This window comes from Aspergillus nidulans, chromosome I, assembly GCF_000011425.1.
Source record: "Aspergillus nidulans FGSC A4 chromosome I".
NCBI lineage: Eukaryota > Fungi > Ascomycota > Eurotiomycetes > Eurotiales > Aspergillaceae > Aspergillus > Aspergillus nidulans.
Genome location: NC_066257.1, coordinates 1,610,730 through 1,638,593, shown reverse-complemented (window position 1 = coordinate 1,638,593; position 27,864 = coordinate 1,610,730). Strand labels below are relative to the sequence as shown.

General features: G+C 50.1%; 9 protein-coding genes across 9 annotated transcripts, besides 1 other annotated feature; 5 read left to right on the top strand and 4 right to left on the bottom strand.

The window, feature by feature from the left end:
* Positions 1-27,864: part of a sequence feature (contig 1.102 645..132643(-1)) that runs on past both edges of the window.
* On the bottom strand, positions 276-2,877 carry ANIA_05970 (putative disulfide isomerase). Its single transcript, XM_050612326.1, has 3 exons — positions 2,418-2,877; positions 2,278-2,359; positions 276-2,224 (listed from the first exon to the last, which is right to left on the bottom strand). Exons 1-3 carry the CDS (start codon positions 2,627-2,629, stop codon positions 323-325), a joined length of 2,196 nt encoding a protein of 731 aa, XP_050467033.1. The 5' UTR covers positions 2,630-2,877; the 3' UTR covers positions 276-322.
* Positions 3,037-4,053, top strand: ANIA_05971 (complex I NDUFA5 subunit family protein). Its single transcript, XM_658483.2, has 3 exons — positions 3,037-3,643; positions 3,699-3,803; positions 3,863-4,053. The coding sequence occupies exons 1-3, from the start codon at positions 3,096-3,098 to the stop codon at positions 3,927-3,929; spliced, it is 720 nt and encodes a 239-aa protein (XP_663575.1). The 5' UTR covers positions 3,037-3,095; the 3' UTR covers positions 3,930-4,053.
* ANIA_05972 (coatomer subunit beta') lies at positions 4,364-7,694 on the top strand. The gene is made up of 6 exons (XM_050612323.1): positions 4,364-4,580; positions 4,692-4,754; positions 4,802-4,823; positions 4,882-4,913; positions 4,971-6,239; positions 6,299-7,694. Exons 1-6 carry the CDS (start codon positions 4,563-4,565, stop codon positions 7,454-7,456), a joined length of 2,562 nt encoding a protein of 853 aa, XP_050467032.1. The 5' UTR covers positions 4,364-4,562; the 3' UTR covers positions 7,457-7,694.
* On the bottom strand, positions 9,488-12,155 carry ANIA_05973 (serine/threonine protein kinase pkcB; the record flags this gene model as incomplete). Its single annotated transcript, XM_658485.2, has 6 exons — positions 11,689-12,155; positions 11,458-11,604; positions 10,647-11,409; positions 10,172-10,587; positions 9,757-10,121; positions 9,488-9,697 (listed from the first exon to the last, which is right to left on the bottom strand). Exons 1-6 carry the CDS (start codon positions 11,708-11,710, stop codon positions 9,488-9,490), a joined length of 1,923 nt encoding a protein of 640 aa, XP_663577.1. The 5' UTR covers positions 11,711-12,155.
* On the top strand, positions 12,628-14,647 carry adaB (chromatin-binding transcription regulator ADA2). Its single transcript, XM_050612319.1, has 3 exons — positions 12,628-12,864; positions 12,967-14,358; positions 14,424-14,647. Exons 1-3 carry the CDS (start codon positions 12,772-12,774, stop codon positions 14,490-14,492), a joined length of 1,554 nt encoding a protein of 517 aa, XP_050467031.1. The 5' UTR covers positions 12,628-12,771; the 3' UTR covers positions 14,493-14,647.
* On the top strand, positions 14,902-15,797 carry ANIA_10764 (chromatin-binding transcription regulator ADA2; the record flags this gene model as incomplete). Its single annotated transcript, XM_658486.2, has 2 exons — positions 14,902-15,130; positions 15,208-15,797. The coding sequence occupies 2 exons, from the start codon at positions 14,902-14,904 to the stop codon at positions 15,795-15,797; spliced, it is 819 nt and encodes a 272-aa protein (XP_663578.2).
* ANIA_05975 (protein mpdA) lies at positions 15,805-17,415 on the bottom strand. Its single transcript, XM_658487.2, has one exon. The coding sequence runs from the start codon at positions 17,292-17,294 to the stop codon at positions 16,134-16,136; it is 1,161 nt and encodes a 386-aa protein (XP_663579.1). The 5' UTR covers positions 17,295-17,415; the 3' UTR covers positions 15,805-16,133.
* ANIA_11497 (uncharacterized protein) lies at positions 21,312-21,605 on the bottom strand (the record flags this gene model as incomplete). Its single annotated transcript, XM_050612308.1, has 3 exons — positions 21,312-21,361; positions 21,392-21,498; positions 21,574-21,605. The coding sequence occupies 3 exons, from the start codon at positions 21,603-21,605 to the stop codon at positions 21,312-21,314; spliced, it is 189 nt and encodes a 62-aa protein (XP_050467030.1).
* Positions 25,066-27,592, top strand: ANIA_05976 (protein bglG; the record flags this gene model as incomplete). Its single annotated transcript, XM_658488.1, has 2 exons — positions 25,066-25,246; positions 25,305-27,592. The coding sequence occupies 2 exons, from the start codon at positions 25,066-25,068 to the stop codon at positions 27,590-27,592; spliced, it is 2,469 nt and encodes an 822-aa protein (XP_663580.1).

The window sequence follows — 27,864 nt, the reverse complement described above, 5'->3', positions numbered from 1 at the left end:
CAATCGAGGTTGAGCGGATTCGCGACACTTCCGTCGACGAAAACCGGAGCCGGAGACTGTGTCGCCCGAAGCCAATCAGCGACTCAGAAATTGTAAACACGTGATCCTCAATTGATACAAGGGCCAAGGCTTAAGTTTCGAAGTTTATAATATATAGGCCCAAGAAGTAGAAATGGAAGAAGCATCCAAATTTCCAGTCATTCAATAATATAGTAAAGAACTAGGTTTATTCAAGTATTATCAAGAAAACAAGAAAGGAATATGAAAGCCTAAATATAGGGTAAACAAAGTAGCTTATAACTGCGCTGCTTTACATTCCACATCAGTCTACCTTTCCGGTTGAACCTCCGTTTAGAAGCCCTTCCTTCCCGTCAAGCTGAAGGAAGCCACCAGCATTGCCAGCAATGCCGAGGATTCCGCCACGAATTCCGCGCTTATGTGCTCTCCCCCGGGCAACATATGTCACACCAGCGATGGACAGAATTAGGAGGATGACGAAGAGAATAGGGTGACCTGTGATGAATGCGTGGGAGACGAAGAAAATGGACTCAAAAGTGCCGATAGTAGACTTAGGCGTCAGCTTGGGAGGGTTGGCAATGACGAGAGGGATGGTTTCAAGAATGGAGGTTCGCGAAGCCATTATGGAAGCACCACTGGAAGCAGTATCCCAGTAACGGCGGTTGTCTTGGTCGTTAATAATGACACGCTCGCCTTTGCTCACATCGATGCCATAGGTAGTTCTCAACCAGCGTTCCCAGAAATCACCATCAACCCAGGCAAACCTCACTTGCTTCTTATCGTCCTCGCGAATGGAGACGTGCATATTCTTGGCTGCACGCAACGCTCGCTGATCATTGCGATCCTCTGCCTCTTCAATCCGTAGCTGTTTAGCATCCCGTAGCTCTTGTCGTTCCAACTGGAACAGCTGCACTTGTTTATCCATCCACTCAAGCGCCGCATTCTTCAGCTCCCGCTTCGCTTCGACAAACTCGTTTGCACGACTGCGACTTAGAATACCGAGTACCACAAACTTGCCATCCATAAGCTCGCGGGCATTAGACGCCGTAAGTTCGGGGACAATGGGGAGCCAAACGGTCTGCATCCAATTGAGAATTTGCCGGATATCTCTCATATCTCTAGGGGCGATAGGATTGTAATAGTTCGCACGCCCACTTCGAGAGACGAGAAGGCGTGGCCACGTGGAAATTCTGAATCTTTCAGCGAGAGCAGCACTGTCTGTTTTCACCAATTTCGCGTGACCGATGAGCGGAAGGGCGAGACGTTCCAGGGCCTCGAAATCTTCAGACACTGTTGCATGGTCATAAAAGTACAAGAAAATCACATCTTCTGTTTCTTCCAGAGCCTTGAAAGACTCGGCATCGACATCCTGAATGCCGTTCCGAATCTCAACAGCTCTATTGGCGTAGCTGACTAGGTCGCCGAGACCTCGAAGACCGTTGTACTCCACTCTCTCTGTTCCGCGGAAGAAATACATGGTGGGGAATGCAGTAACACGGGCATCTTTGCAAAGTCTGCGTTCGACCTCACAATTAACTTCGCCAACGTTGAGTGTGTGTTGCATCTCTTTGGCCATTTGTGCCCAATTAGGGGCCAACGCCTGGCAATGGTGGCACCACGGAGCATAGAACTTGATAAACCAGGGTTCATCAGTCGGCGTAACAAGTTTCTGAAAGCTCTCAGCGGTAAGAGGAACAGATATTCCCTGAGGATTCACTGGCGCCTTGGCCTTCTGCTTCGACTTCGAAGTAGCGTCTCTCTCGTTGGCCGGATTCTCAAGGGCCATCTCGGCAGCATGTTGAGCAGCTTTCTCATTATGTTTCTCACCGGCCTTGACGCCAGCCTCAGGGTCCTTGTCCTTGGAAGCAGCGGTATCCGGGTTCGCCTTGGTGTCGACTGCCTTATCACCGGGTTCTGGTAGCTTAAGACCTTTCGCGGGGCGTGACCCAGGTTTGATAGCTTCCAGCTTCTCCTCAATATACTCACTGAAAGCCTCCATTGTTTTTGCTCCATCGTATCGTTCGACTTGCTTCCCATCATGGTATAAAGAAAAGGTTGGGTAACCGTCGATTTCGAGCTTCTTGCACAAATCACCGTATGCCAGACAATTCATGGCGGCAAAATGGAAGTTGTAAAAGCCCTCGAACGAGTTCAGAGACCAGCTGTCAGATTGTTTTGTAGAGGCTGCGGAGAGGGGATTCGAAGTCTAATATTTCCTGTCAGACAATGACACACAAAAGCACACTTCAAGATGCTCACATAATAAAACTCGTATAAAGTCTGCCAAGTGGGTGCAATCGCTACGCAATGAGGACATGCCGGAGAGTATTGCTTGATGAACCTAGTGAGATGTCAGGCCGCCTGCTCAGTTTGGTCTGGGAGTCGGTATTGAGGCGCACCAATAACCATCTTTAACCGTTTCCGCAAAGTTCTCAGGAGTTAGCTCCTTCATAGGCGGAACCTCGACGCCATTGAAGAGCGTCGGTGTCGAGTCATCAGAGTCAGCCCTTTTCACGAGGCGTTGGGCCGGGGTTGACCCTTCAGAATGAGAGGCAAAAGTCGGGAGGGAAAAGAGTGAAAGCAACGACCATGTCAATAAAGAGACGCGCATATTGGACAGATGTCAAGGTTTATGGCCTTGATGTTGTCTGAGGAAAACGAGAGTGCAAGTAAGGCGACCTAGTTCGGATTTATTTAAAGGTGGCACATGGGGGAACAAAGGTCGAAGGCGGGTCGATCGAAAAAGATGCGCCGTACAACCGCAATAGCAGAAGGCGTATGTGAGATCTCAAAGTCGGCAATATCGAGAAATATGCGGAGTAACCCGCACGCCCTCAGACGGAAAGACTTGAAAAGAATGTCTGGGATAAACGGGGGTGAGGTTAATCTCCTTTGCTAGGATTCAGACGAAGTGGCCGTTGCTGCCTCAGGCTCTGGAACGCTAGTTTCTCCGCCTCCCGATGGCACCTCAACCTTGTACAGTCCCGACGTACCCTATCCCGTGCGCAAGAGAGACTCTCATTCGGCATCCCTTTCGGGTCAATCCCTTTATTAGTTTTTATATACACCAGATCACGATGAGAGCTACACTTCGGCTGCTGGCCAGCGTTAAACCGGCCCGGTACTTGGAACCCTTTACTCCCACCGGTTTGACGGGTTTGAACACACACCCAAGCCCTCGTCCGACCCTGATCTACCTCTACACATCTACACTGGAGAAACTTAAGGCCTTCCCCGAATCTTCCGCCTACCGCCAGGCCACTGAGGCATTGACTCGTCACCGCTTGCAGATCGTCGAGTCGACGAAGCCGGCCGGATACGAAGCTTGGTTGGAACGCGTGAAGAAGGCTGTTGCCGCCGAGCCCGAGCGATTTGCTTCCCTACGTCTGGCAGACGGTTCCTATGCTGCAATTCAACGTGACGACAACAGCGATAACCCCCGTGGAGAAGAGTGGGATGGAGAAAAGTTGGAACCAACTACGGAAGGCCCTGCTCGCACGGCGGAACAACAGGCGCGCTGGGAGAAGGAAATTGAGGAAGCTACCTCCTCTGCTGCGGACGCCAAATCGGACTTCCACACTAAGCAGATGAAGTGGGAGAATGAACCGGCCCTGGACGCTGACCAGTAAGTTGATTCGCTTTCCGAGTCGTAGAGCGACAGACTGACAAAATCTTCGCAGGATCGCCGAAATTGAGAAGAAGATTGGTGCTGGCCTCATTGAAGAAGTCATTCAAGTCGCCGAGGGTGAATTGAAGCTTGTGGACGAGCTGTACAAGTCCAAGTCGTAAGTTTTCATACGCGATCCCTGATAGCAGGTTATTGTCCTAACTGATGCCTTTGTAGTTGGGAGGAGCTTGAAGAGAAGCCTAGACCTGGTCAGTGGACTTACTTTGAACGCAAAACGGATTAAAGGATTGTTGCTACCATGAATGATCAATAGAACCACAAATTACTTGTACTTATTAGCCGACGGTGTCCATTGGGTTGGACGCAAATGTGACAATTATACTTTTTGTAGTCACATACACTCATTGTTTCAAATTTAGTTTGTGTTCGCTGTTTTTCAGTCCACTGGATTGCAAATTTATACTCGCATGAGAGCTCGGGCTTCGCAATTGACTCATTACTGCACTTATGAAGTCGGTACCGCAACCAGCAAGGTCAAACAAATAGAATGAATCCGGCTCCATGTGATTATCGCACCTGCTCGCTATATGATAGTGGTGAAGCTGGAGCCAAAGATGACTAGAATCGTAGGCGGTGAGAGGAGCATCGCTAGGTCGTCCACTGCGGATGGGCGATTTGGCGGGATTATTGCCGTCTCCTTGTGGACACATCGCTGGAGTCCCGTCGACGTTCTACAAGGCTTCTCCCCTCGGCTGCTCTCTCTTGTGCTTATATTTCGCCGTCGAACTATACTTTTGCCGAAAGTTTTCTGCAATTCCGGGCTGGGCTGTTAGAACGGCTCGTGGCCTGGCTCCCCTCCCTGATCGATCACCTCCGACGCCGCACATAGTTGCGATACTCCTTTCCCCATCACAACATGAGATTGGATATCAAGGTACGGCCTTGACTTGAACATCATGATTGCATACTCTGGGACAATGGCGACATTTCTGCTGCATATATCACTGCGATTGGGAGCTCCTGCTGACAAGAGCATTGAATCCAGAGACAACTCTTCGCTCGCTCGGAGCGAGTGAAGGGCATTGACTTCCACCCGACAGAGCCATGGGTAAGTTATCTGTACACTGGGGGGCTGCATTATGCTAACGGCCATAGATTTTGACAACATTATACAGCGGTTCGTGGCTGAATTTCAGCATGTGCGTTTAGTTGTTCATGCTGATCAACATGTGTAGGTCATGTATACATATGGTCTTATGAGACTCAGGTAGGTATCCCGCTCAAAAGAAACCATTGATCGATATCTGACTGCCCCTTTTACTAGTCGATCATTAAAACCTTCGAACTTACCGATGTCCCTGTCCGAGCTGGGCGATTTATTGCTCGTAAGAACTGGATCGTCTGTGGTTCAGACGATTTCCAGCTTCGCATCTACAATTACAACACCTCCGAGAAGATTGCCTCATTCGAGGCGCATCCAGATTACATTCGTTCCATCGCAGTTCATCCGACACAGCCATTCGTGCTTACAGCTTCCGATGACATGACGATTAAGTTATGGGATTGGGAGAAGGGATGGAAGTGTGTGCAGGTGTACGAGGGCCACAGCCACTATGTGATGGGGCTAGCAATCAACCCCAAGGATACAAACACATTCGCGTCTGCGTGTCTGGATCGGACTGTTAAAATCTGGAGCCTGGGTTCACCACACGCCAATTTCACGCTCGAGGCCCACGAAACGAAAGGTGTTAACCATGTTGACTACTATCCGCAGGCCGATAAGCCATACCTTCTCACTACTTCGGATGATAAGACTGTAAAGGTCTGGGATTACACCACCAAGGCACTAATTGCAACTCTGGAAGGACACACGAGCAATGTCTCTTTCGCTTGTTATCATCCTGAATTGCCTGTCATTATCTCTGGGTCTGAAGATGGAACCATCAAGATATGGCACGCCAACACTTATAGACTGGAGCAATCTCTGAGTTACGGCTTAGAGAGAGCTTGGTGTGTTTCATACCAACGCGGCAAGCAAGGTGTTGCACTTGGCTTTGACGATGGTGCAGTAGTAGTGAAGATGGGCAGAGAAGAACCAGCTGTTTCCATGGATGGTTCCGGAAAGATTGTGTGGGCGCGGCACAATGAGGTAGTTTCCACCGTCATCAAGGGTGGAGATACTAGCGTCAAGGATGGAGCACCGATTTCTCTTCCTACCAAGGATTTAGGCTCATGTGAAGTGTACCCTCAGACACTGTCACACTCACCCAATGGGCGCTTTGTTTCCGTCTGTGGGGATGGCGAATATATCATTTACACCGCCCTGGCTTGGAGAAACAAGGCTTTTGGGCAAGCTTTGGACTTTGCTTGGGGCTCAAAAGATAACAGCAACGACTATGCTATTCGCGAGTCGGCTACGAGTGTCAAGATCTTCAAGAACTTCAAGGAGGTGAGCGGTGGCCTCGATGTAGGTTTCCAGGCCGAAGGCCTTACGGGCGGTGTTCTGCTTGGTGTTCGAGGACAGGGGGGTATCGGTATGTTCGATTGGGAGACTGGAAACCTAGTTCGACGTATTGAGGTTGAGCCGCGGAACGTAAGCGTGTTCCCTGAAACATTCTCACCCTATCGTCAGCAAGCTGATATTTTCATTAGGTCTATTGGTCTGAGTCTGGAGAATTGGTAACCCTTGCTTGTGATGACACATTCTATGTTCTGCGATTTTCTCGAGAGAATTATATCAACGGGTTGAATGCGGGTGAGGCTGACGAGGATGGTGTTGAGTCTGCCTTCGAAGTTGTCACCGATGTCAATGAATCTGTCAGGACAGGTCAATGGGTTGGAGACTGCTTCATCTACACGAATTCTACAAATCGCCTAAACTACCTTGTCGGCGATCAAACGTATACGATCTCACACTTTGATCAGCCAATGTATGTTTTGGGATACCTACCTCGTGATGGCCGAGTTTACGTTGCAGACAAGGACGTCAATGCCGTCTCGTTTGCTCTGTCTCTCAGCATGGTTGAGTACCAGACTGTCGTGCTCCGTGGAGACATGGAACTCGCAGCGGAGCTGCTCCAGGACATCCCACAGGACCAGATGAACAAGGTGGCACGGTTCCTCGAAGGTCAGGGATACAAGGAATTAGCCCTGGAGGTTGCAACCGATCAAGAGCACCGCTTTGAGCTCGCCCTTGCCCTCAACAACCTCGACATTGCCCTTGAAATCGCTCGTGCTGCTAATGCGGAACACAAGTGGAAGGTCGTTGGTGATGCTGCTTTGTCAGCCTGGAATTTGTCCCTGGCACAGGAATGTTTCATTTCCGCCAAAGATGTTGGCTCTCTTCTGCTACTGCATACTGCTAGTGGCAACAGAGAAGGCCTACAAGCGCTGGCGTCGCAAGCCTCTGATGCTGGCCTTCACAATGTCGCGTTCTCTACCCTCTGGTCGCTCGGAGATGTCGATGGTTGTATCGACCTCCTCGTCCAAACCAACCGTTTAGCTGAATCTGTTCTCTTCGCCCAGACATACAAGCCGTCCCGAGCCCCGGAGCTTGTGGTCAGGTGGAAGGAGTCGTTGGAACAATCTGGAAAGGCCAAGATCTCTCGGCTCATCGGTGTCCCACCTGGCGCACCAGGCGTGCCGGCGGATGATGACTTGTTCCCTGAGTGGGAAGAGTATCTTCGACTAGAGAAGGAAGGCGTTGTTACTGAGCCAGCATCATCGGGCTCCCTTATCGACGTTGATGGGGAGGACGCTGAACCTGAACCAGAGACGAACGGCACGCAGGAGGTGGAGACGGAGGCATGAATGCTTTACCTGGGTAGAGTTTAATGTGGGCATGACTATTTACACTGCTTTGAAGCTGCCTAGGCGGACTTGCGAAGAGCTTCATGGAGAGGAGGGTTTTACAATGTGGCATTTTAAATGTTAATACTCAGCTAAAACTCGCTTCGGGGAGCGCTTGTTTTCTGTATCGGATATCTGGTTGTCTTAGCTTCCCTTCCCCAAATATTATATTTGTCTCGAATTAGATTTTTGAAATGCTTCTTGCAACGTGTCGGTTCATCTATAATACTCACGACTCATTGCATATGATCTCCAAAATATTCTTGCTTTGGCACAGTCGTGTTTTGATGCATCTTTCCCTCACCACGAGTTTCGGGGTTGAGCATAGACGAAATAATGTGCCGCAGAATATAGTCAACAGATCAGCAGCAGCTACTGGGCAAGATATCTCTTTCTATTGATATGTTGCAAAAGTCCAAGGAATATGAGGACTCGAACCATTTTCTACTTGCAATATCTTACCAAGATCATACTGCACAACACCACTGTATAACCTCATCGGCCTGCTACTACATCCCCAATGCTGAAACAGATATTACGGCTCTCGCTCAGTAACCATCGTGATCCCATACATCATGCCAAACTTGATTTGTGTATCGTAGAGACCATTTTGGAAACTGCTGCACCGACTAAGACTGTCCCCCGTAATTGAAAATTGGGGCAACTAATCACGATGTGAGAGCTTGCAATTGATCCCAGCGCATACGCATCATTCTCTCTCCCAATGAGCCTGCACTTGAGTATCGGCCCAGCCTTGTAATTGCGACTATCATCTCTCGCAGAAATGCGCATATCCAGCGTAGTTCTTAATGCGAGCGCATCATTTAGGGCCCAAGGACAAAGTATTTTTAAAGTTGCAGAGATGCTAGACTGTTAGACGTTTGGCCGCTGAAACGGAATGCGACATACTAGTCATTTCATTCTCAGGGTCGTTCCAAGCTCCGCTGTTGAGACGCCCAGAAATGTGAGGCGCATAATAGATATATCTTGATCGACGCTCGGCCTATGGCTTAGGCAAGTTTAGCAGCTAATGACTATGGAATATTCACTCAACACTCGGGACACGGCCAGTACTATGGTCTTTGTGGAGTGATAGCTCAGTGATGTTGTATCACATCCGACCACGCAAGTGACGAGTCTGGTCAATACGATCTATTCAGTTTGCTATGGTTGAGCACATCGCTTCGTTAAGCGAGACACCCGAGTTGGAAAATCTTAGACGATAATATGAACAATTCGTTGTTGATCTATGAACCGGCCATTTCAATAAACACCCATACTTCCGCAGATCCGTAACTTGCTTGGGCCCTCCTAGTGCGCAAGAAACCCACCGGGGGAATGAAAAAGGAAATAACGTAACAACGAAAAAGAAGGAACAAGAACCACGGCAACCATAGAACAGGAGCGAAATCGAAGTGATTCTCTAGACGACATGGGACTATTTGAAGATGATGATGAATCAGCTCCGTTTGAGAAACAGCCCGAATGAATTGTTTGCTCAAAGCGAATGTGTGGTTCAGTTAAGAAGCCAGGTTGAATAGATCAGACCAGCAGATCGGGGGAAAAAGAAAGTTTATGAAGTTCGGTTGGCAGCCGAGGCGACAAGTCTTTGAGCAGTGAACATAGACATGCAAACGGACACGCGCCTTAAGTTACAGACCGAACCCGGAAACTGCGCAAAGCCCCAAGGTAGACAGATGTGCAGAAGACATGCGAGAAATGAACGCGTAGGGTCCTGCCTGGATGTATTTCGATGCAAGGATAAACAAATTGATGAAAGACACAACTCGCTCAAACTGAAATCACTGCCACATACTAATCCAATCAGAACAGGTATCCGGAAATAAGTAAGACCGGGGCTTGGAAAATAAAACGACGACAAAGGTGGCAGGATATGCATAGGCAACAGGGAAATGCAAGGGTAGATCAGAAAGGTCCCTATATCTCGAAGCCTGTCGTGTGCGGTTGGCTTAGCCAGACCGTCGCGGATGTTTAGAATCGAGAATCCTCAGGGATACTGGCGAATGATGGATCCTTGACACTGCCGCCTGCATCGCCGAGACCAGCAACGGGACGGTTGTAAGACCACCCCTCGAATTGCTGTTGTTGAGTCGAAGATAACATGGGCCCATCCACATATGAATCCTTTGGAGCCTCGGATGTAAACTCGGCATCGAAATTTTTAGTGTCGCGGGCATCAGCCTATATAGCTGTTAGTACTGAACGATGATTATCTCTAGGGGCGCAGAATTGCTACATACCACATTGGGCCTGAAGCTCGGCTCATACTTCCTCTGGAGCAACTTACGCCAATCGATGTTGGCAAAGAAGTGGTGAGATTTGATCTCCGCGGCACCATTGGCACCCAGTCGGCGGTTAGGATCACGGTCAAGAAGTCGAGTAAGTAAGTCTCGTGCAGCTGGAGGCACGATGTCACTGCTTGGGAAGGTCAAAGGTTCTTGAAGGATCTTTCGGTACATATCATTTGTGTTTTCATCATAAAACGGTGGGAGGCCCGTCAACATCTCATAGAGAAGTACGCCCAGAGTCCACCAGTCGACAGTCTTGGTGTAACCTTGACCGAGGAGGAGCTCTGGTGCAAGGTACTCCGGAGTACCGCAGAATGCTGTACCTCATTAGCTACTTAGAACGCAAAGGGGACGCTGAATGTCCTACTGTTTGTCCGATCCTCATCTTTCATGTCGAGTTTGCACAGTCCGAAGTCGCACAAAGCGATATGTCCAGTATAGTCAAGAAGGATGTTCTCGGGTTTCAGGTCGCGGTAGATGACCTTGAAGCCATGCAAGCACTCGAGAGCGCAGAGCAGCTCGGCAGTATAAAAACGAGCACGGTTAACGTCGAATCGCTGTTCTCGTTGAAGGTGATGGAACAGCTCTCCACCATTCACAAAGGCCAAAACAAAGTACAACTTCTCAGGTGACTGGAAGGAGAACTTGAGAGGCACGATGAAAGGATTGTTAATCTGCGCAAGTACGGATCTTTCTGCGAGAGTGTGCGTGACTTCCGACCGTGAAATGATGTGTGCTTTACGAATGGTCTTGAGAGCATAGATACGGCCCGTGTCCTTTTTCCTGTGAATGTGTTAGTTGACGAGAAATCAATGAGCAGGAAGATTTTGATGAGTACGCACATAACCTGCATGACCTTTCCGAAGCTGCCCTTGCCAACCACTTTGAGCAAATCAAAGTCCTCCAATTTTAGGCTACGGTGCTTGCTCTCAACAAAAGACACGCTAATTTTGAGTGAACCAGAACCGAATTGGAGGTCATGCCATTCGGCACCAACTTGCCCAAGTGCGCGTTCCTGTTCGGCGTGAGCGGCAGCGGCCTTCTGGTTGTCCTTTTTGCTCAGCTTTGGGTCGTCAATGTAAGGCTGAATTTCCTCCTCGAATCGAGGGTGAACCTTGACGGCACCCAAAAAGATATCGTCGTTCCGGCCGGCACCTGGCCGAGCAGCAGGGTTGCGGAGATATAATTGAACATTCAGATCAGTCTTTCGAGACACATCAAACTTGAATGCGGTGTTGTCGCCTGCCCAAAGTGGGTTTTCTGGCGTCCCTGAGACCGCATCGACGAAGACTTGATTCTTATCAAAATCAAGAAGGGCGTACGGAAGGTACTTGGTTGAGTACCGACCGTGAATAGTGGGAGCCGCGTTGATGCCCGAACTTGTGGATTGAGGACGGTTGCTCGGCACAAACGAACTGGACTGCGAATGCGTCGAGTGAGAAGATGAAGAACTAGGGCGCATCGAATAGCCATTCTGAATGTGTGAACTGAAAACTTGTTGATAATGCTGCGGAAGAGCAAAGCTGCGGCCTTCGTGTAGGGTGACTATCAAAATCCCGGGCTTTACGGGCGCCACGGGAGGAGAAACGAGTGCTTCCGAGGCAGCTTTACAAAATTAGATACACCGGTTCTGAAAACGGGACTCGAACATACCAATTCCATTGGAGGAGGCGCTCGAGGAAATAGTCGGAGTCTGTGCAGGGGCCTGTGCTTCCTCGCCAGAATCACCCTTGATAGTAGATGTGGAGGAGGAACGTGTAAATGTTTGTGTTAAAGGAGCAAGGTGCGTCTCCTTGAGCTCTGTCAAAGTACAAACAATGTCAGTTCCTATATCGATAAAATAACAAATATTGGAGGGAGATATGGGAGACCAACTGAACATACTTTTAGTAAGCTTCCAGGACATTGTGAAGGCGGCGGTCTGGTGTATCAAGGGAGGAGGGAGTTGATCCTGAAAGACAAACTCAAAGCGAACCCGAAGTTTGTTCACGAATCTCGGGTGGAAGAGTAAAGTGAGAAAAGAGAGCGGAGATAGACGGCTGAAAAAGAAAAACAAGAAGAGACGGATAGAGATCAAAAGAAGGCACCTCTTCGGCGCTGAGAGTTAACGGAGAAATGAGGAGATGCAAGACCGCCACAGCCACAGCAGTCAGCAGTAAAACGCAGCGACAGGGACGATCAGGAACTGGTACGAGCGATTGAGACCCCAACAAAAGAAGCGAGAGAAAGACAGGCCCGCTTGTATAGACAGGCGAGCGGGACAGATATTCGATAGGTCTAGAGAAGCATATCTAGACCTGGTTGTATAAGGGTAGAGAAGCGCGAAGGAACGAAGCAGCAGTGACTGATCGGTGTCGGGAGAGTTGAGAACAACTGTGACGGAGGCTGAAGAGGGGAAATCGACGGCTTTCCCGAAGGGAGCGAACAAAGAGGGGGGCCAGAGGCGGGTGAGAGCAGCCATTGATTGGGCTGTCCGTGGGTTGCCTGGGCTGGGAGGCGATACTTGCCTTGTTTACAAGGCATTTTGCGCCACAGGGGCTGTACTCCAGGCTCCGGACTTGATTTGCAAGAGGGATTCGTAACCAGAGCACAGCCACCGCCTATGGGACGTCGCCCGCCCTGGACTGAGTCTTGGGCGCTGGTTGAAGGAACAGGACGAATAGTCGCATTCAGCATTATTATTCGAGACACCAACACCACGATAATCGAGCTACCGAGTCCAATAACGACTTCCATTTTCGGCGATCCATTCCAGCCCTACGAACCACTGTCAATCGCTGACCTGCTGCATATCCACTTAGTCAGCTGCGGAGACATCAAGCATCCCTTTATCTGGGTATTATCTGCGGCCATTGACTATATTATTGACTCGAACTCGCTAAACCGCCCTCTATCCGCACCGGAGGGCGTGTAATCTTCGTCGAAACGGATCAGGGTATCGCGGAGGATGAAAGGCTCTCGGGATCGATGGGTGTAATACGAAAGAAGACCGCTACGCGCGGTACAGAAGCCGGCACCAAATATCACTGTGATGTGTGCTCTGTGGACGTCACTTCGACTGTAAGAAGCTCAACCCCGCTGTAAAAGTGTTCTTTGTTTCGTCCCAATCTTTGTTCCCCTCCCTCCGGGCCCGTCTTCATTGCTGACCCCGTCGTGCGTTAGGTTCGCATATCATGCGCTCACCCATCTTGCCCTGAATACGATCTATGTGTGCCATGCTTCGCGGCCGGAGAGAAAACAAAAAACCATGACCCATCTACGCATCCGTTTCAGGTTATAGAACAGAATTCGGTGCCCATCTTCCAAGAAGATTGGGGTGCCGACGAGGAGCTCTTGTTGCTGGAAGGTGCCGAGATCTATGGCTTGGGTTCGTGGGCCGATATCGCAGACCATATTGGTGGATATCGGACGAAGGAGGAGGTGCGTGATCATTATTTGAGCACATATATTGATAGCCCAAACTTCCCATTACCTGAGCGCGCTGATCCGGAGGATACGCGTCTCCAAGACTCGATTTCCAAGGAGGAATTCCAGGCTCGGAAGAAAAGGCGCATTGAAGAGCGCAAAGAGGCAGCTAAAGCTGCACCTCCTACCACACCAAAGCAGAAGCCTACAGCTAGTGTACCCGCTTGTCATGAGGTGCAAGGTTACATGCCGGGACGACTGGAATTCGAGACGGAATTTATGAACGATGCTGAGGAAGCTGTGCAACACATGACCTTTGAGCCTGGTGCGGGCGAGACGCCTAATGGTGAAACCGACGCCGAGATGGAATTGAAGATGACTGTTGTCGACATTTATAATACGCGCCTTACGGCGCGAACAGAGCGCAAGAAAATATTGTTTGAGCATAATCTCCTCGAATACCGGAAAAACACAGCTTTAGAGAAAAAGCGCACAAAGGAGGAGCGAGAGTTACTGAACAAGGCAAAACCATTCGCACGGATGATGAACCATGAAGACTTTGAGGAATTCAACAAGGGCCTAGAATACGAGCACAATCTCCGCCTGGCTATTGCACAACTTCAAGAATGGCGGCAGATGGGAATTGCTGATCTTAAGGGCGGCGAGAAATATGAGCAGGAGAAACAACAACGAGCTCAGCGGCTCATGCCACAAGGATCATTCGACAGATTTGCGAGTACACGGCCCAAGCAGAATCAGCAATCTGAGCAGCCTACTGCCGCCAACCAACTAACAACCCCAGAGCTCCCATTACGGCTCCAAAAAGCCGCTGACGCGTCTTCTAAGGCGCAAGAACCTAATGTCCCCTTGAACGATTTCGATCGTATGTTTGCCGCGAACGGTGACGGACCGGCCACTCAGCCCCCCAAAACTAAATTTGTCGTTCAGCCCTTGAACGGGGTGATTCCGTGGAAACTGGAGAATGAAGGCGCGCCGGACCTCCATCTGCTAACAAAGGAGGAAGTGGAGCTCTGCGATGCCCTTCATATCCAGCCGAAACCCTACTTGGTGATCAAGGAGACGCTATTGAAGGAATCAATGAAAGCTGGTGGGAGCTTGAAGAAGAAAGATGCTCGGGCTCTTTGCAAGGTATGTTTTTTCTTCACACATATTCCATAGTACCGGCATACACCACTAACAACTTGCCCAATCAGATCGACGGCAATAAGTCTAGTCGAATATTCGATTTCATGGTGCACAGCGGTTGGATTAACAAGGGATAATGTACGCTCTGTGGCTGTTGCGCAATGTGAAAATTATCCTAGATCGACTCTTGTATATATTACACAGCGCCAGCGAGAGGAAGGAGTAGGGAGTTGCAGGCGTTGGGACACGAATCATCACGAAGCTTTGAATTTAGAGGCCAAGTCTGATAGCCTTACAAGTTTTATCAAATATCATTTCAGTCTCGTTAATCACTATGAGGTCCAGATGAGCCGTAGACAAGGATATATAGGACATTGGATTCTTCCCCGCAACTCCAACTCCAGCGCCGGCCTTAACCCAAAGGACCTCGGTAACTCCAACTCCTTATATCATAGCCACCTAAGTCTCACCCAGACGTTGAGGTAGAAACTCATTGCCAACTCTCCCAAATACATAGTACTCACAACCAAAAGAACCAAGAGGACGATGTCCTTCAAAAGCCCACCACCAACTCCAACCCACAGCACCCTAACTTTTCCCGCACCTACAATCCTCCTCGTTACGCTCTCCCGACCTAAAGACCTCAACTGCATCAATTCAACCGGCCACAATGAGCTTCACGCAATCTGGGAGTGGATGGACGAGGAGCCGTCACTTCGAGTTGGGATTATAACTGGTGAAGGGAGAGCGTTTTGTGCTGGGGCTGATTTGAAAGGTACATTCTATATTCTTACTCTCTGAACATTGATTTCGCGGGGATATTGCTAAGGCGTTATATATGATTCGGAGCAGAATGGAATGCTAGCACGCAATCTTCAAAGCCGCGCAGTCCTATGCCCTCCAGCGGTTTCGGGGGGCTTTCGCGCCGGAACGGGAAGAAGCCAATCATTGCTGCTGTGAATGGGTTATGTCTAGGCGGAGGGTGTGAAATGATCACGAACACGGATGTAGTGATTGCATCCGAGAAGGCATTTTTTGGGTTTCCGGAGGTGCAGCGCGGGGTAGTCGCTTGGGCCGGGGCGTTGCCACGGATTGTGAGGACGGTTGGAAAGCAGCGGGCAATGGAAATGGTGCTTACTGGGCGTAGGGTAGAGGCGAGTGAGGCGGAGAAGTGGGGCTTTGTGAATGAGGTTGTTAGTGCAGAGAAAGTTGTTAAGAGGGCTGTTGAGGTTGCGCTGCAGATCGCGGGCAATAGTCCTGACGCCGTGATTGTGAGCCGGCAAGGGGTCAAGATGGGATGGGAGGGAGTTAGTGCCGAGGAAGGGACACGCCTGCTTGTTGAGAACTGGGAGAAGAAGCTGACTGCTGGCGAGAATATCAAGGAGGGTCTGAAAGCATTTGTCGAAAAGAGAAAGCCGGAATGGAAAGAAAGTAAATTGTAGTAAAGGGACAACTCGATATCATGATCATCAATTCATTAGCTTAGTGCACTGCATCTAAGCGATTACATACAAATCATAACGCTAAACCGAGATTTCCATAATACATAACCCCATGCCGAGACCATATTCGCCGTATCCCATGCACAATCAAGTTCCGTCCTGCGGCCAGACATGTTCAACGTCGTTTGGAGAAGAAACTCGCCTGGGGACTTTCAAATCCGTGATCGAGTCGGCTCCCTTCATGGCAGTGAGTAAGCGTGTGTTCGAAACGCGATAAGGGAGGGTGTAGTTGTGACAACGAGGCGCTGAGACAACTTTGCCGGGGTGGTGTTGATCCTACTTGGACTCTTGTTGAACAGTTCTCACACGTTCAAGCACGTGGGAATACAGAGGGTGATCCTTCTCGAGCTCAGTCAACTCGCTGGTAGCTTCCTCAGCCGTCTTTTCCTTGAGAATCTTAGCGAGTTCTTTGCTCTCTTCGTCTCCCTCAACGTTCTGGAAGCGGAGAGCCTGCTCGATAGCGCCGAGGAGAGCATCGAATTTGAGGCCGCGCTCAGCAAGCTGGGAGGCAGGTCCGATAAAGCGTTCGTTACGGGAGAGCTTGCGCAGTGGGGCCCGACCCACACGCTCAACGCCGTCCTCGAGGTAGGGGTTGGAGATACGGCTGATGATCTTATCGACATACTCCTTCTGTTCTTGTTCAGAGATGCCGTGCTTGTTAATGATCAGGGAAGCAGTCTCGTCTAGGACCTTGTGGACATTTTCACGGATCTTCGGGTCGTGGAGAGCATCGGCAATAGTCTTCTTACCAGCAAGGTGGCCATAGTAGGCAGTCGTGGCGTGTCCGGTGTTGACGGTGAACAGCTTGCGTTCAATGTAGGGGTCGAGCTTATCCACCCAGTGGATGGCGGAGACGTTGGGGTGCGCGACGCCCTTCTCCTTGAAGGGAGTTTGCTCAACAACCCATTCCCAGTATTTCTCGATCCGGACGTTGAGACCGTTGTTCGGAGGCTGGTTAGGGACAATACGGTCGATGGCGCAGTTGGCAAAAACGGCACGCTCGCTGATTATCTCTGGCTTGGTCTTCTTCTCAATATGGCCGCGGAGGGTATCGGTAGCGTTGATAGCGTTCTCGCAAGCGATGACAGTGAGTGGGGTGGAAACATTGCGAGATTCGAGACCCTTGGCGATGACGGGAGCAATGAACTGGAGGACCCGCGGTCCAACAGCGCACGTCACAATATCGGCAGTCGCGATTTCTTGGACCACGTCGGCTTCATGAGACTTGGAGTTGAGTGCGCGGTAGTTAGTAATCTTCTTTGTCTTCTCGCCGTCTTCGCTGATCTCGGTGATCTCGTATGAGGGAGTGTTCTGAATTGAAGTGATCAGGTCGTCGACAACATCGACGAAGACGACTTCGTAGCCAGCCTCATGGAGGAACTCTCCAACGAAGCCACGGCCGATATTCCCGCCACCGAAGTGAATAGCCTTGCCCATTGTGAGAGGATGTGTTATGCAAGGGTTAAGAAGTGCTCAAGTGACCTAGCGTAGATAGAGTAGGTATAGGTGAGGTAGTAGAGAGAAAGAGGATGGTATGTGTCTTGGGTTGTGTTGTGTTATGAGGATGGTTGTGAAGGAAGGGAGAGTGTGACTTGACTGGGCGGGGATGGGATTATATAGACTTCTGAAGCAGAAGGCAGCCAAACAAGGAAGGCACGATGGAAGGGTAGAGAAGAAGCGTTCACAGTGGACCGGTGAGTCGAAAGAGAAGTGAGACTTCGAGATTGAGGCCAATAATGACCGAGATGCAGCCTGAAGTGAAGGTCATAGCCATACTGTGGCTCGGGGTGGGGAACCGGTCGTTATCCACAGCCCATTGCATCAGGACGGAGCACCAGACCATTCAACCGGCCTCTGATTGGTTTTTCGAACTACGCAGATCTGGGGTCCTGGAAAACAGGATTACTCCTTGCTCGAAATACTACCATTGTTGCCGACACTATTGCCTACGAACGCGTTGAATATGCAACTGGGCTAATGCCATCATGTCTGCCCAGTCACACCCGCCGCTTGTACGACGTTCTGTGCTGCCCGACGAGCCCCTGGTTATGTCGGAAATTGCAACCGTCGAGCCGGAACAACGAGGCAACTGCGGACCCGAGGCTGGCGTAGCGTCAGATATAGCGCACCCCGTTTTACTACTCTTTAAGTATGCAGAGTATCTATTACTATCTACTTGGAGTAGATACCTTCAAGCATCGAATCCATTTACGCTGCCGGATCATGACGTTTGTACCTGGATGTGCCTTGAAGATTATGACCCACCGTTTGCTGCCTTGTTATCTTTATCCAAAGACGTCGTAACTTGAAGTGATAACATGTTTACTGGTACAGAGAAGTTGGGACTCAATTCGGTGTCGTCATCTGCCGTTAGACTGACTCCACATGTGACATAGTTGATGCCTCAGGCTAAAATCTACACAATATCCACAACAGCCATTTTGACTTCATGCAGCATTCTTTCTACCCATAGCGCATGTCAGCCAGAAAGACAAGAGGCGCTCCCTCTTCGCTATGACCCCTTGAATGCTGCGTGAAAACTCATAACCTTGCATTTCCCAAACTATCCAAGTACGCACGCTTTCTTTGACATGCATTCGGGGGTCTTCTGTGGGTCTGTTTCTCTCGCAACTACAGCCAATCCCGAAACAGTTCTGAACCTCTTCAGGCCACTCTAACGGGCCCATCCGAGGCCGTTCACAATAATGGGTCTCCATCGAGTATTCGATTCGCGAGTTGGGGATCAATTCTTTCATCTTCCTTTTTGTTCGCCGGGTTTCGTTCTCATACGGTCCCATCTCTCCTAGCAGTATTCGGGCTCTTCTTTCCAGGATACCATACGATTCTCTATTTGCAGATCGTCGATGCCGCTTCGCCAAGTTACCGCCGCCCAATCCTATCGTGAGACGGCAATTGCTCCCGAAACCACCCGCTGCCGTTGATAGCCTCACTCATCGTGGCATGTCGCGCTTTGATGTCCCGGAATTGTCCCCATTAGTGCCTTTACCACGGCTTACTCCGCTCCGTTAGTTCAAATTCGTCCAATCCAGCGAATTGAATGCCGTCCTTGCTTCCGATATTGGTCCGCCAGGAACTACTAGCCACAAAGAACGAGCTAGACGCCCATTTTTTGGGTTAGTTTCTATGGAGGACAAAACCCCTCTTTGCCTGTCGTTGGCTGCCCGAAGGGCAGTGTTACCCTTCCCGGGATTCTGCGAATACCCTCGATTCGAACCGGAGCAGTCACGGCCGAATCCAAGGATCAAAGTGCGAGAAATGCGCCATTTTGGTGGATTGGTTGTTATCTCGGTATGCTAGGGCTTCGGGAGAAACGGGAGGGAGGACAAGGACAGCATGGTCGTCCTGGATCCGTCGCAACCAAAAGCATCACGGCTCAGTGACGATTTCTGGAGCCATATTGGGCTTCGCGCTATCTGACACGGCGACCAAAGCTGTCAATGGGCCGTAGGAAGCGCTGTATTTTCACGAGCTTGCGAGATGTCATAAGGTCAGTAGTCGTCCTATATTTTGCGCTCCTGAAGTTGGCGGAGAATCCCTCCCTGCCTGGTCAAGGACAGATCTCCACAGATATGGCTCCCATCAACATGTTGTTTGTGCCGTCTGAGAAAGAACACACTCAGTATGCTGCCATGGCTGAAGGCCAATGATTGATGGCTATCGCATCGACTTCATTATTAGGGCTTGATGGATCAAGCCTGAGCAAGAGGATATCAAGTCCTCCGCTCAACGTAAGTGACCGCGTTTCTCTATGGCAGATCGTCACTATACGACGGTGGCAACAGGAGTTCTCATGGAAAGGAGACCCCTTTTATATTTCAGTGTCCTGTCTAACTGATGGCTTGCGGCCTTACATCATCGCGATATAATCATATTCTACCTGGTTCTATGGCGCAAGCCTAGGGTTCTGGGCTCCGACTCTGGAAGCCACAATACCTGGAAAAGGCAAAGGCATAGAGATAGCTCGTTATGTGGCTCCTTGTGACCAGCAAAGAAACTAATTTAAGCGTTCATCGTGAGCATGTAGTTTAGCATGCCCGCCTTTCATACTCCCCAGCTATGCTCCTCAGCTACAGGTGCGGCCCGGATACCACCGCCTAGGAATAATGTGTCTTCGCAGGCATGTTTACATCAAGTAAAGAAGAGCATTCGCAGTTGCTCATGTACACTCAATATATCAGCCAAGTCGTTTGACCATTTGCCTTCCACAGAACGGACCAACGTGTGATCATGAATCATCAACAACGTAACAATCGCAAACAATCGCCCATTTCTGAAGCCACCATGGAAGTCAAAACATCCTTAACGGCAGGAATAACATGAGCCACCTCCCAATATATAATCGCAGGAATATGACATCCTTAAATGCTCTCCTTTTCCCACACGCACGATAAAGAATCGCTCCTGAGCTTCCGGAACATGGTCTGACTGTGACCCACTGCAAGGCTATATATTGCGATTCCAAAAACGCGAAAATCAGATTTCATCTTGGGGAGAGCTGTAAAAAGCTGCTCATCAACAATAAGGCCATGTACTGCTCTGCATACGGAGAATAATATATATTAGCCGCCGCGGACAGCCAGGCTGGACTCAAGACATGATATTGCTCACTGGCAAGTTTGTGACAATGGCCCCTGAGGGCAACAGACTTGGAGGAATATACGCAGCCTATTAAAACTGTATGCAGCACACCCGATCAGATTAGACCGCATCCCCAGCGGCCCTTGCAAGTTCCATGGTCTATAATATTTCCTGCATAAGATATACCAAACACCACCCTAATTAATCATGTTTGCCGGCAATATTCGCGGCGCAGGGACATTCATAGGGTTCTAGGAAGTCCATCATAATACTTGGGATAAGGTAGCACATCTGCGGCCAGAACGTAATATGTGTGGTTGTTGCATCCTTTAGACGGCAGCGACAATGCCTCGCGCAGTATTGATACTTGCAGCGCTGACAGTTTCAGGGTCCGATCTGGGGGTTGCACGCTCGAGATTGCACCTGAAGCTTGAATAATTCATATATTCCAGTATCATGGTCATAACAGGCTAGACTGGGGAGATAGGACTCTGAGTGCAATGGAAAAAGTGGGTGGGATGCTACTCACCTCTATGACTGCAATAATTGACAAGGTGAGTTGTTATAATTGTCGCTTATTTTGCTGGCCCTAAGATTTGGCCCAAGACGATTCTAAACCATAAAAGGAAGTATTCTTGTATCTGAAAGTGTCAATAGCTGTAGAAAAATCTCATGGTCTACCCGTATACTAGATGTTTATGATCCTGGTAGCACGGTGTTTAGTTTAGTACCCACTCCTCGACCAGGGATGCGATTAGGCCGAAGATCACATCCACTTCGCTCCACAGATCAACGTCGCCCTGCATGAGCTAGTAGCTCGAATATGTGGTGTCGCTGGGCAGTTTTCTTTCAAATTCATCTTGGGGTTGTCTTAGCGATCGTGATCGTGGTGTTTGTGGCAAAATCTTTACACGCATATGTAGCTAACTACGTACTATAGTTTCTAGAGTCTAAGGCATAAATAGGATGTCCTAATAGTAAATGCTCACGAATCTCTATAGAAACATGATCAAACTCGTATACTTGTGGTACGAAGTCAACACTATGAAGCGATCGTGTGGTAGAACAGTAGATATATATTGCGGACAGTATAAAGCACGTGAAAGCGCATACTTACCAATTCAAGATTTCAACACCGTGATGGGGCATATGTCACAGGTAGACAAGAGGCTAATAGCATATTTACAGAAAATGACCCTTGAGAGCTTCAGTGTGACTATTATATATTGAATCCAGAATACTAGCTCTACCATCAAAATTACTCTCATCAGACCGCGTCAGCACAATACCCGGGACAACCAACCATGCTCGAGGTGCTTCCGTATTATGCCTGAAACAGCATTAATATATGCACAAGCAGGCCATCAGCCTGACCTAGGTGCATCTTTTGGAAAGCGGCAGCCCATCCCAAGCCTCAGCAGCGCTGTCAATGCTCGATACTTGCTTGTTTCATGCATCATCCACATACCAGATAATAGGATACCTTCCTCAAGGAGCAGAGGTGTGAAGAGCTGAACACTCTGACCCAGTCCTTTGACATATGCCCGACTTTAGTAGATTGGTAGCTCGATGCAAAGGCCACTATGGGCTCTGCTTAAGAACCGCAAGTCTGTAGATCAACGCCCAATAGAAGCTGCCGGGTATCGGCACGACATCGGCATCGAATTACTTACAAGAAGAGTCCTGCATTAATACAGCGCTTTCATGGGTTGTGTGTACTTTATGATCAGCCGGAACACACATTAATCATTGATGCCCAAGGCTATGCTAACAAGTTCTGGAGACGACGGATTTTAGAGAGAACTTCTATTAGGCGCAACAATAAGCCCATGCTCGAGCTCTGAGTGCCTGGACCGGGCCAGAATGGTTATATAAGAGAAGACGTCCTCTTCGGTCTGAAAAAAAAAGACGCGGGGTCAGGTGGGAAATGCTTGCAGAATAATATAGCAGACCCCGCCGCTGCTGTTGTGTGAATGATCGGGCTGTAACAGGATACTAATAGGAAGACGTCAGCATCTGCTATTAACGTCGCCTGGACTGATGAATATTGTGCAGCATTTTAATCATCAATGTACTACGAGGTTGGTGAAATTGTGGTGGAGCGGGGTCTACAGAACCAAGAAAGCACCCCCGCCATCTGGAAATGGAGTCAGCCATTCTGACTCTGGCACTTTGTCCAGGACTGGGAATATCTACGAGCAAACTAGGCAGTTACTGCTATTATTGAGCCTAGGTTACCCGGTGCGGAATCCCTGGCTTGCGTCAACATGCGGTTGATAGATTAATCGTCCACCTCATGCGCTCAGCTTCATCTACAGCATTCTTTTCTTAGAAAGTTCTAGTCTACAAGATTGCTTGTGAGGAGTTGATTGCTGGAGGTAACTGATTTGGTCTTTTTCAGTGATGCAGAGTAAATGGCGCACGGGAATAATGCATGTACTGCGTAGCCATATATATTTTCTCCTCTTTTTTTTTTTGGCCCTGCGTAGGACTACGCCGATCAAGTCCCTGTCGATACGTACTACTCAGAGGCCTCGCACTTCGGCAAACCGATAGGGTACTCCTGTAGGATATATGTGTATATGCCATCGAGAAATAGAACTCGTGCTTGCAAGCGCCAGGAGACACACCAAATGTAACTCGGCAAAGTCCATTCGGCCCTGTATACGGCCGCCTCGATGAAGATGGCAAGCTTGAGCACAGCATGCGGCTTCTCAGTAATGGTCACATCCCGTTATAATCAAGCCTACCTTGACCGGCATTTCATCGCCACTCCAGTTTTCAGTCCTCCGGCTCTAGTCACCCCACCCAAACCCGTACTATCGGCACCACTCCGATGTTTTCATACCACGCGACTCGTCTCGCGCCTCCGTGCGTCCCGTCTGCTGCCATCCTATGGGCAATGATTTGGAGCAGGACCATCTGAGTCCGCAAAAAATCTCCGGAGACGGCCGGGCCCAGAGGCTTGCTTGCTGGACTCCAGTTGGGAATCCGGTCGTCACATCGGGGAAAGGTCGGGATATCTGATATCATCGTGTAGCCTGCAGTCTACAGACTCTACACAGTACGGTGACATCGGCATAAGTATGCCGTTGTGTCATTTGCACGAGTCGGATGGCCCGTATTCTTGGCACTCATGAGCAAGGAGAAAGTTGGCATCGGACGGGCGATCCGGCAGCCACTTAGTCTGTAGTACGCGCAGGCGCCATGATACCGTCCCGCCATGTCGTAAGGTGCCCGGAACACTTCCAGCCGTAGAGAAAAACTCATGGTCAGATTTCCCGCTGGCTCCAGGCTGCCAAGTTGAGAGAAGTATACTCGACGTACGTCACTTCGGAGCTAGAGTAGGTCTTGGTCGGGCTAGGTCAAGCCACAAGTGTGCTTAGCACTGGGAAGGATTTGGCGCACGGGTGTAGGCGCAACCTGCTTACGAGCTTGTAAAGGTTGAATCCTTCACGGCCGAGCCAAGTACGTACGGCAAGACTCCTTCGGGACCTCGGTCAACGGCAGATTACCTTGGTCCATGGAGTAGTCGGCGTGTGTTCCTTGGACACGGCTATATGCCGACGATCATGACAGTGAATGATTGTTAACAGATATTGACCTGTCCCATAGCGACGGAGTAAGACCGTAGTACCAGTGGACGACTAAAAGGCATATAGGCTTTGTCCACGGTACTCCAAAACGGCCATTTCTTCATCCGGCCGGGGAGATATTGGAATTTGGATCGTCGTGAGCTTGAGCCCTCTGGCTCTTTGGACACTAATGCACGTTCATTCCATGACAGACTCGATTTCGGAAGAAACAGTTGCTTGGACCAGGAGAACCGTGGTTATTAATGAGCGAACACGAAGTAGATTCTTGCAGGCAGAATATTCCTGTATTTGGACCCCGTCCCGTCATTTACCCCACTGCCGCCTCAGCAATGACACCATGTGCGAATATCGGGGTATTGCCGAGGGTGAATATTGGGGATTGGGATTGGGGAAACCCTGCCTAGCGTAAGTCCAACTAGTCATGCACTCCACACCCCACATCTCCGTATAAACCACAGCGACCACGGTCACTGGAGTTGCCTCGTGCCAGCTTCAGAGGGACTTGACCGAGTCAGGCCATATCTCCGTCGATCATTGTCACTGAGGAGCCCCAAAGCGCAACGTGGGTAAACGTCGGCTAAACCTCAGAGTCAAGAATGACTCGGTATAGCAAATTTTACCGCCAACCTCCCCATCTGTAAGCATGTCTTTTATCCTCATTCGCCTGCTCCTCCGCTCCGCCCGTCCCCATACCCCACATAGGGTTAGGTTAGGTCTCCAGGTGGACAACTGGGGAGAGTTTGCTTGGTACTATTGTGATTGTCAACGATCCGTGGTATAGCATCCAAGACATGACTTCATGCGAGTTGAGGTACCGGTCCGCTGCGAATTGAGTAGTACTGCGAAAGTGCGGAGTAGAGGCAGGAAGAACATTCCGACATCCCGTAAAGTCGGCTTGCCATGCTGGGCCGTACCTGCCGATGGAATCTATAAGTAGGAGACACCGATCACTGCCAAAATCTCTTCTTTTCTCAACAGCAGCCTTGAGCTTCGTCAATTTCACAGCTGCGACAATGACGATAATGACGAGCGCTTCTCAAATTCTCGTCTGGGGTCTGTTGGCTGCCTCTGGCGCCCAAGCCCAGAACTATGGCGGTGGCTCTTCTCGGAGTGACGATGCGTTCAGCTATGTCCAGCCAAAGAACACAACCATCCTGGGTGCTTATGGGCATTCTCCAGCCGTCTATCCCTCACGTAAGACCCCTATCTTATAACTTGACCATGTAAAGGCTATTGTTGACGTCGATGGCAGCCAACACAACTGGTAGTGGTGGATGGGAGACAGCTCTTGCTCAAGCGCAGGACTTCGTTGCTCAGTTGACCCTTGAGGAGAAGGCAAACATGGTTACTGGGCAGCCCGGGCCATGCGTGGGCAACATAATTGCCATCCCTCGGCTCAACTTCAGCGGTCTTTGCTTGCAGGACGGTCCGCTGGCCATCCGCGTGACAGACATGGCCAGCGTCTTCAGTGCTGGTGTCACCGCCGCAGCCTCCTGGGATAGGAAGATTCTATATGAACGCGGTTATGCCATGGGCCAGGAGTTCAAAGCCAAGGGTGCTCACGTCGCCCTCGGTCCCGTCGCTGGACCGCTGGGACGCTCTGCATACTCAGGCCGAAACTGGGAAGGCTTCGCTGCCGACCCGTATCTCACCGGTGTCGCCATGGAGGAAACTATTCAGGGTTACCAGGATGCGGGTGTTCAGGCATGCCCAAAACACTTCATTGGCAACGAGCAGGAGACGATGCGTAACCCCACCTTCAATGACAGTGCACCATTGGGAACTGTCATCCAAGAAGCCGTCTCTTCCAACATTGACGACCGAACCATGCATGAGCTTTACTTGTGGCCGTTTGCTAACGCGGTCCACGCAAAGGCAGCCAGTATCATGTGCTCCTACCAGCGTATCAACGGCTCCTATGGATGCGAGAACTCCAAGACACTCAACGGACTGCTGAAAGGTGAGCTCGGCTTCCAGGGCTATGTCATGTCCGATTGGGGTGCTACCCACTCCGGTGTCGCTGGTATCAAGAGCGGACAGGATATGGACATGCCTGGTGGTCTCGGTGCGTACGGCCAGACCTTTATAAACCGCTCTTTCTTCGGCGGAAATGTGACAGCCGCGGTGAACAACGGCACTCTAGAAGAATCTCGCATAGATGATATGATTCTCCGTATCATGACCCCCTACTTCTGGCTTGGTCAGGACCAGGACTACCCTACGGTCGACCCGTCAACTGCCGACTACAACACTTTCTCTCCCCGCAACACCTGGTACCAAGACTTTAACCTCACTGGCGAGCGGAGCCGTGATGTTCGTGGTAACCATGCTGCGCTCATCCGCAAACAGGCAGCTGAAGCGACTGTTCTGCTCAAGAACAAGAACAACGCTCTTCCTCTGAAAGCGCCCAAAACTCTCGCTGTGTTCGGTAACGACGCGAGTGACATAACCAACGGACCGTACAATGATGCAACCTATGAGTACGGAACCCTCGCTGCCGGCGGTGGCTCGGGAACTGGTCGCTTCACCTATCTCGTCTCGCCATTGACGGCTATCAATGCCCGTGCCCAGAAGGACAACACCAGCCTCGTGCAGTTCTGGCTCAACAACACACAAATAGCGACTTCCGACGTCCAGGCTGATCTTCTGCGCGTTCCTACCCCTCCAACTGCCTGCCTTGTTTTTGTCAAGACCTGGGCAGAGGAGGGCGCAGACCGCGAACACCTGAGACTCGATTATAATGGCACCGAGGTGGTCGAAGCCGTCGCCGCAGCTTGCAACAACACCATAGTCGTCACCCACTCCTCCGGAATCAATGAGCTTCCCTTCGCCAACCACCCCAACGTCACTGCCATCCTAGCCGCCCATTTCCCCGGCCAAGAATCCGGAAATTCTATCGTCGATGTCCTGTACGGCGACGTCAACCCCTCCGGACGTCTTCCATACACCATTGCCCGCAACGGCAGTGATTACAACGCTCCTCCTACCACTGCTGTGACCACTAGCGGCCGTGAGGACTGGCAGTCCTGGTTCGATGAAAAACTCGAGATCGATTACCGCTACTTTGACGCACACAACATCCCCGTGTTGTACGAGTTCGGTTTCGGTCTGTCATATACGACCTTTAACATTTCCGATATCTACGCTACCCGCGTTGTCGACTCCATCACCTCAGCCCCGGAGGACAGAGCTATTCAACCGGGAGGTAACCCCGAGCTCTGGGAGACTATCTATAACGTCACTGTGTCTGTCACTAATACCGGAGACGTCGAGGGTGCCACCGTGCCTCAATTGTACGTCACCTTCCCTGACAGCACGCCTGAGGGCACCCCGCCTAAGCAGCTCCGTGGCTTCGACAAGGTTTCTCTGCAACCTGGCGAGTCGACTAAGGTGATATTTGAGCTGATGCGGAGGGACTTGAGCTACTGGGACACTGTGTCTCAGCAATGGCTGATTCCCGAGGGCGATTTCACTATTCGAGTCGGATTCAGCAGCAGGAACCTCAAGGAGGTTACGACGATTACTCCTGTGTCAGAATAGAAGATCAGGAAGTTCAAAAAGCCTTGACTTAACGAAGTGAATTTAACGTGAACATGTCAATGTCCATAGTTGCAGTAATGAATATATAATTCTTTACTTTTATGCGTGCAAAATTGTTTGTCAGGGAGACTGGTTGTAGCTCGATGTAAAACTTCCAGGCACTGATCTCTCAGTAATTCGTGCTAGTTCAAACTGAAAAGCTGCAGATCATCCAGGGATCCATTGATGACAATGAGCAACCGGTTATACCGCTAGGTCCGCTATATCCGCGT

Bases quoted from the DNA above. Each gene is read 5' to 3' on its own strand.
- adaB (XM_050612319.1), top strand. From the start codon at position 12,772: ATGGGTGTAATACGAAAGAAGACCGCTACGCGCGGTACAGAAGCCGGC. The intron at 12,865-12,966 runs GTAAGAAGCTCA...GTCGTGCGTTAG, and splicing joins CTGTGGACGTCACTTCGACT to GTTCGCATATCATGCGCTCA. The intron at 14,359-14,423 runs GTATGTTTTTTC...TTGCCCAATCAG, and splicing joins ATGCTCGGGCTCTTTGCAAG to ATCGACGGCAATAAGTCTAG.
- ANIA_05970 (XM_050612326.1), bottom strand. From the start codon at position 2,629: ATGCGCGTCTCTTTATTGACATGGTCGTTGCTTTCACTCTTTTCCCTC. The intron at 2,360-2,417 runs GTGCGCCTCAAT...ACATCTCACTAG, and splicing joins ACGGTTAAAGATGGTTATTG to GTTCATCAAGCAATACTCTC. The intron at 2,225-2,277 runs GTGAGCATCTTG...AGGAAATATTAG, and splicing joins CTTTATACGAGTTTTATTAT to ACTTCGAATCCCCTCTCCGC.
- ANIA_05972 (XM_050612323.1), top strand. The intron at 4,755-4,801 runs GTAAGTTATCTG...TAACGGCCATAG, and splicing joins TCCACCCGACAGAGCCATGG to ATTTTGACAACATTATACAG. The intron at 4,824-4,881 runs GTTCGTGGCTGA...CAACATGTGTAG, and splicing joins TTTGACAACATTATACAGCG to GTCATGTATACATATGGTCT.
- ANIA_05975 (XM_658487.2), bottom strand. From the start codon at position 17,294: ATGGGCAAGGCTATTCACTTCGGTGGCGGGAATATCGGCCGTGGCTTC.
- ANIA_05971 (XM_658483.2), top strand. From the start codon at position 3,096: ATGAGAGCTACACTTCGGCTGCTGGCCAGCGTTAAACCGGCCCGGTAC. The intron at 3,644-3,698 runs GTAAGTTGATTC...AAATCTTCGCAG, and splicing joins CCGGCCCTGGACGCTGACCA to GATCGCCGAAATTGAGAAGA. The intron at 3,804-3,862 runs GTAAGTTTTCAT...ATGCCTTTGTAG, and splicing joins GAGCTGTACAAGTCCAAGTC to TTGGGAGGAGCTTGAAGAGA.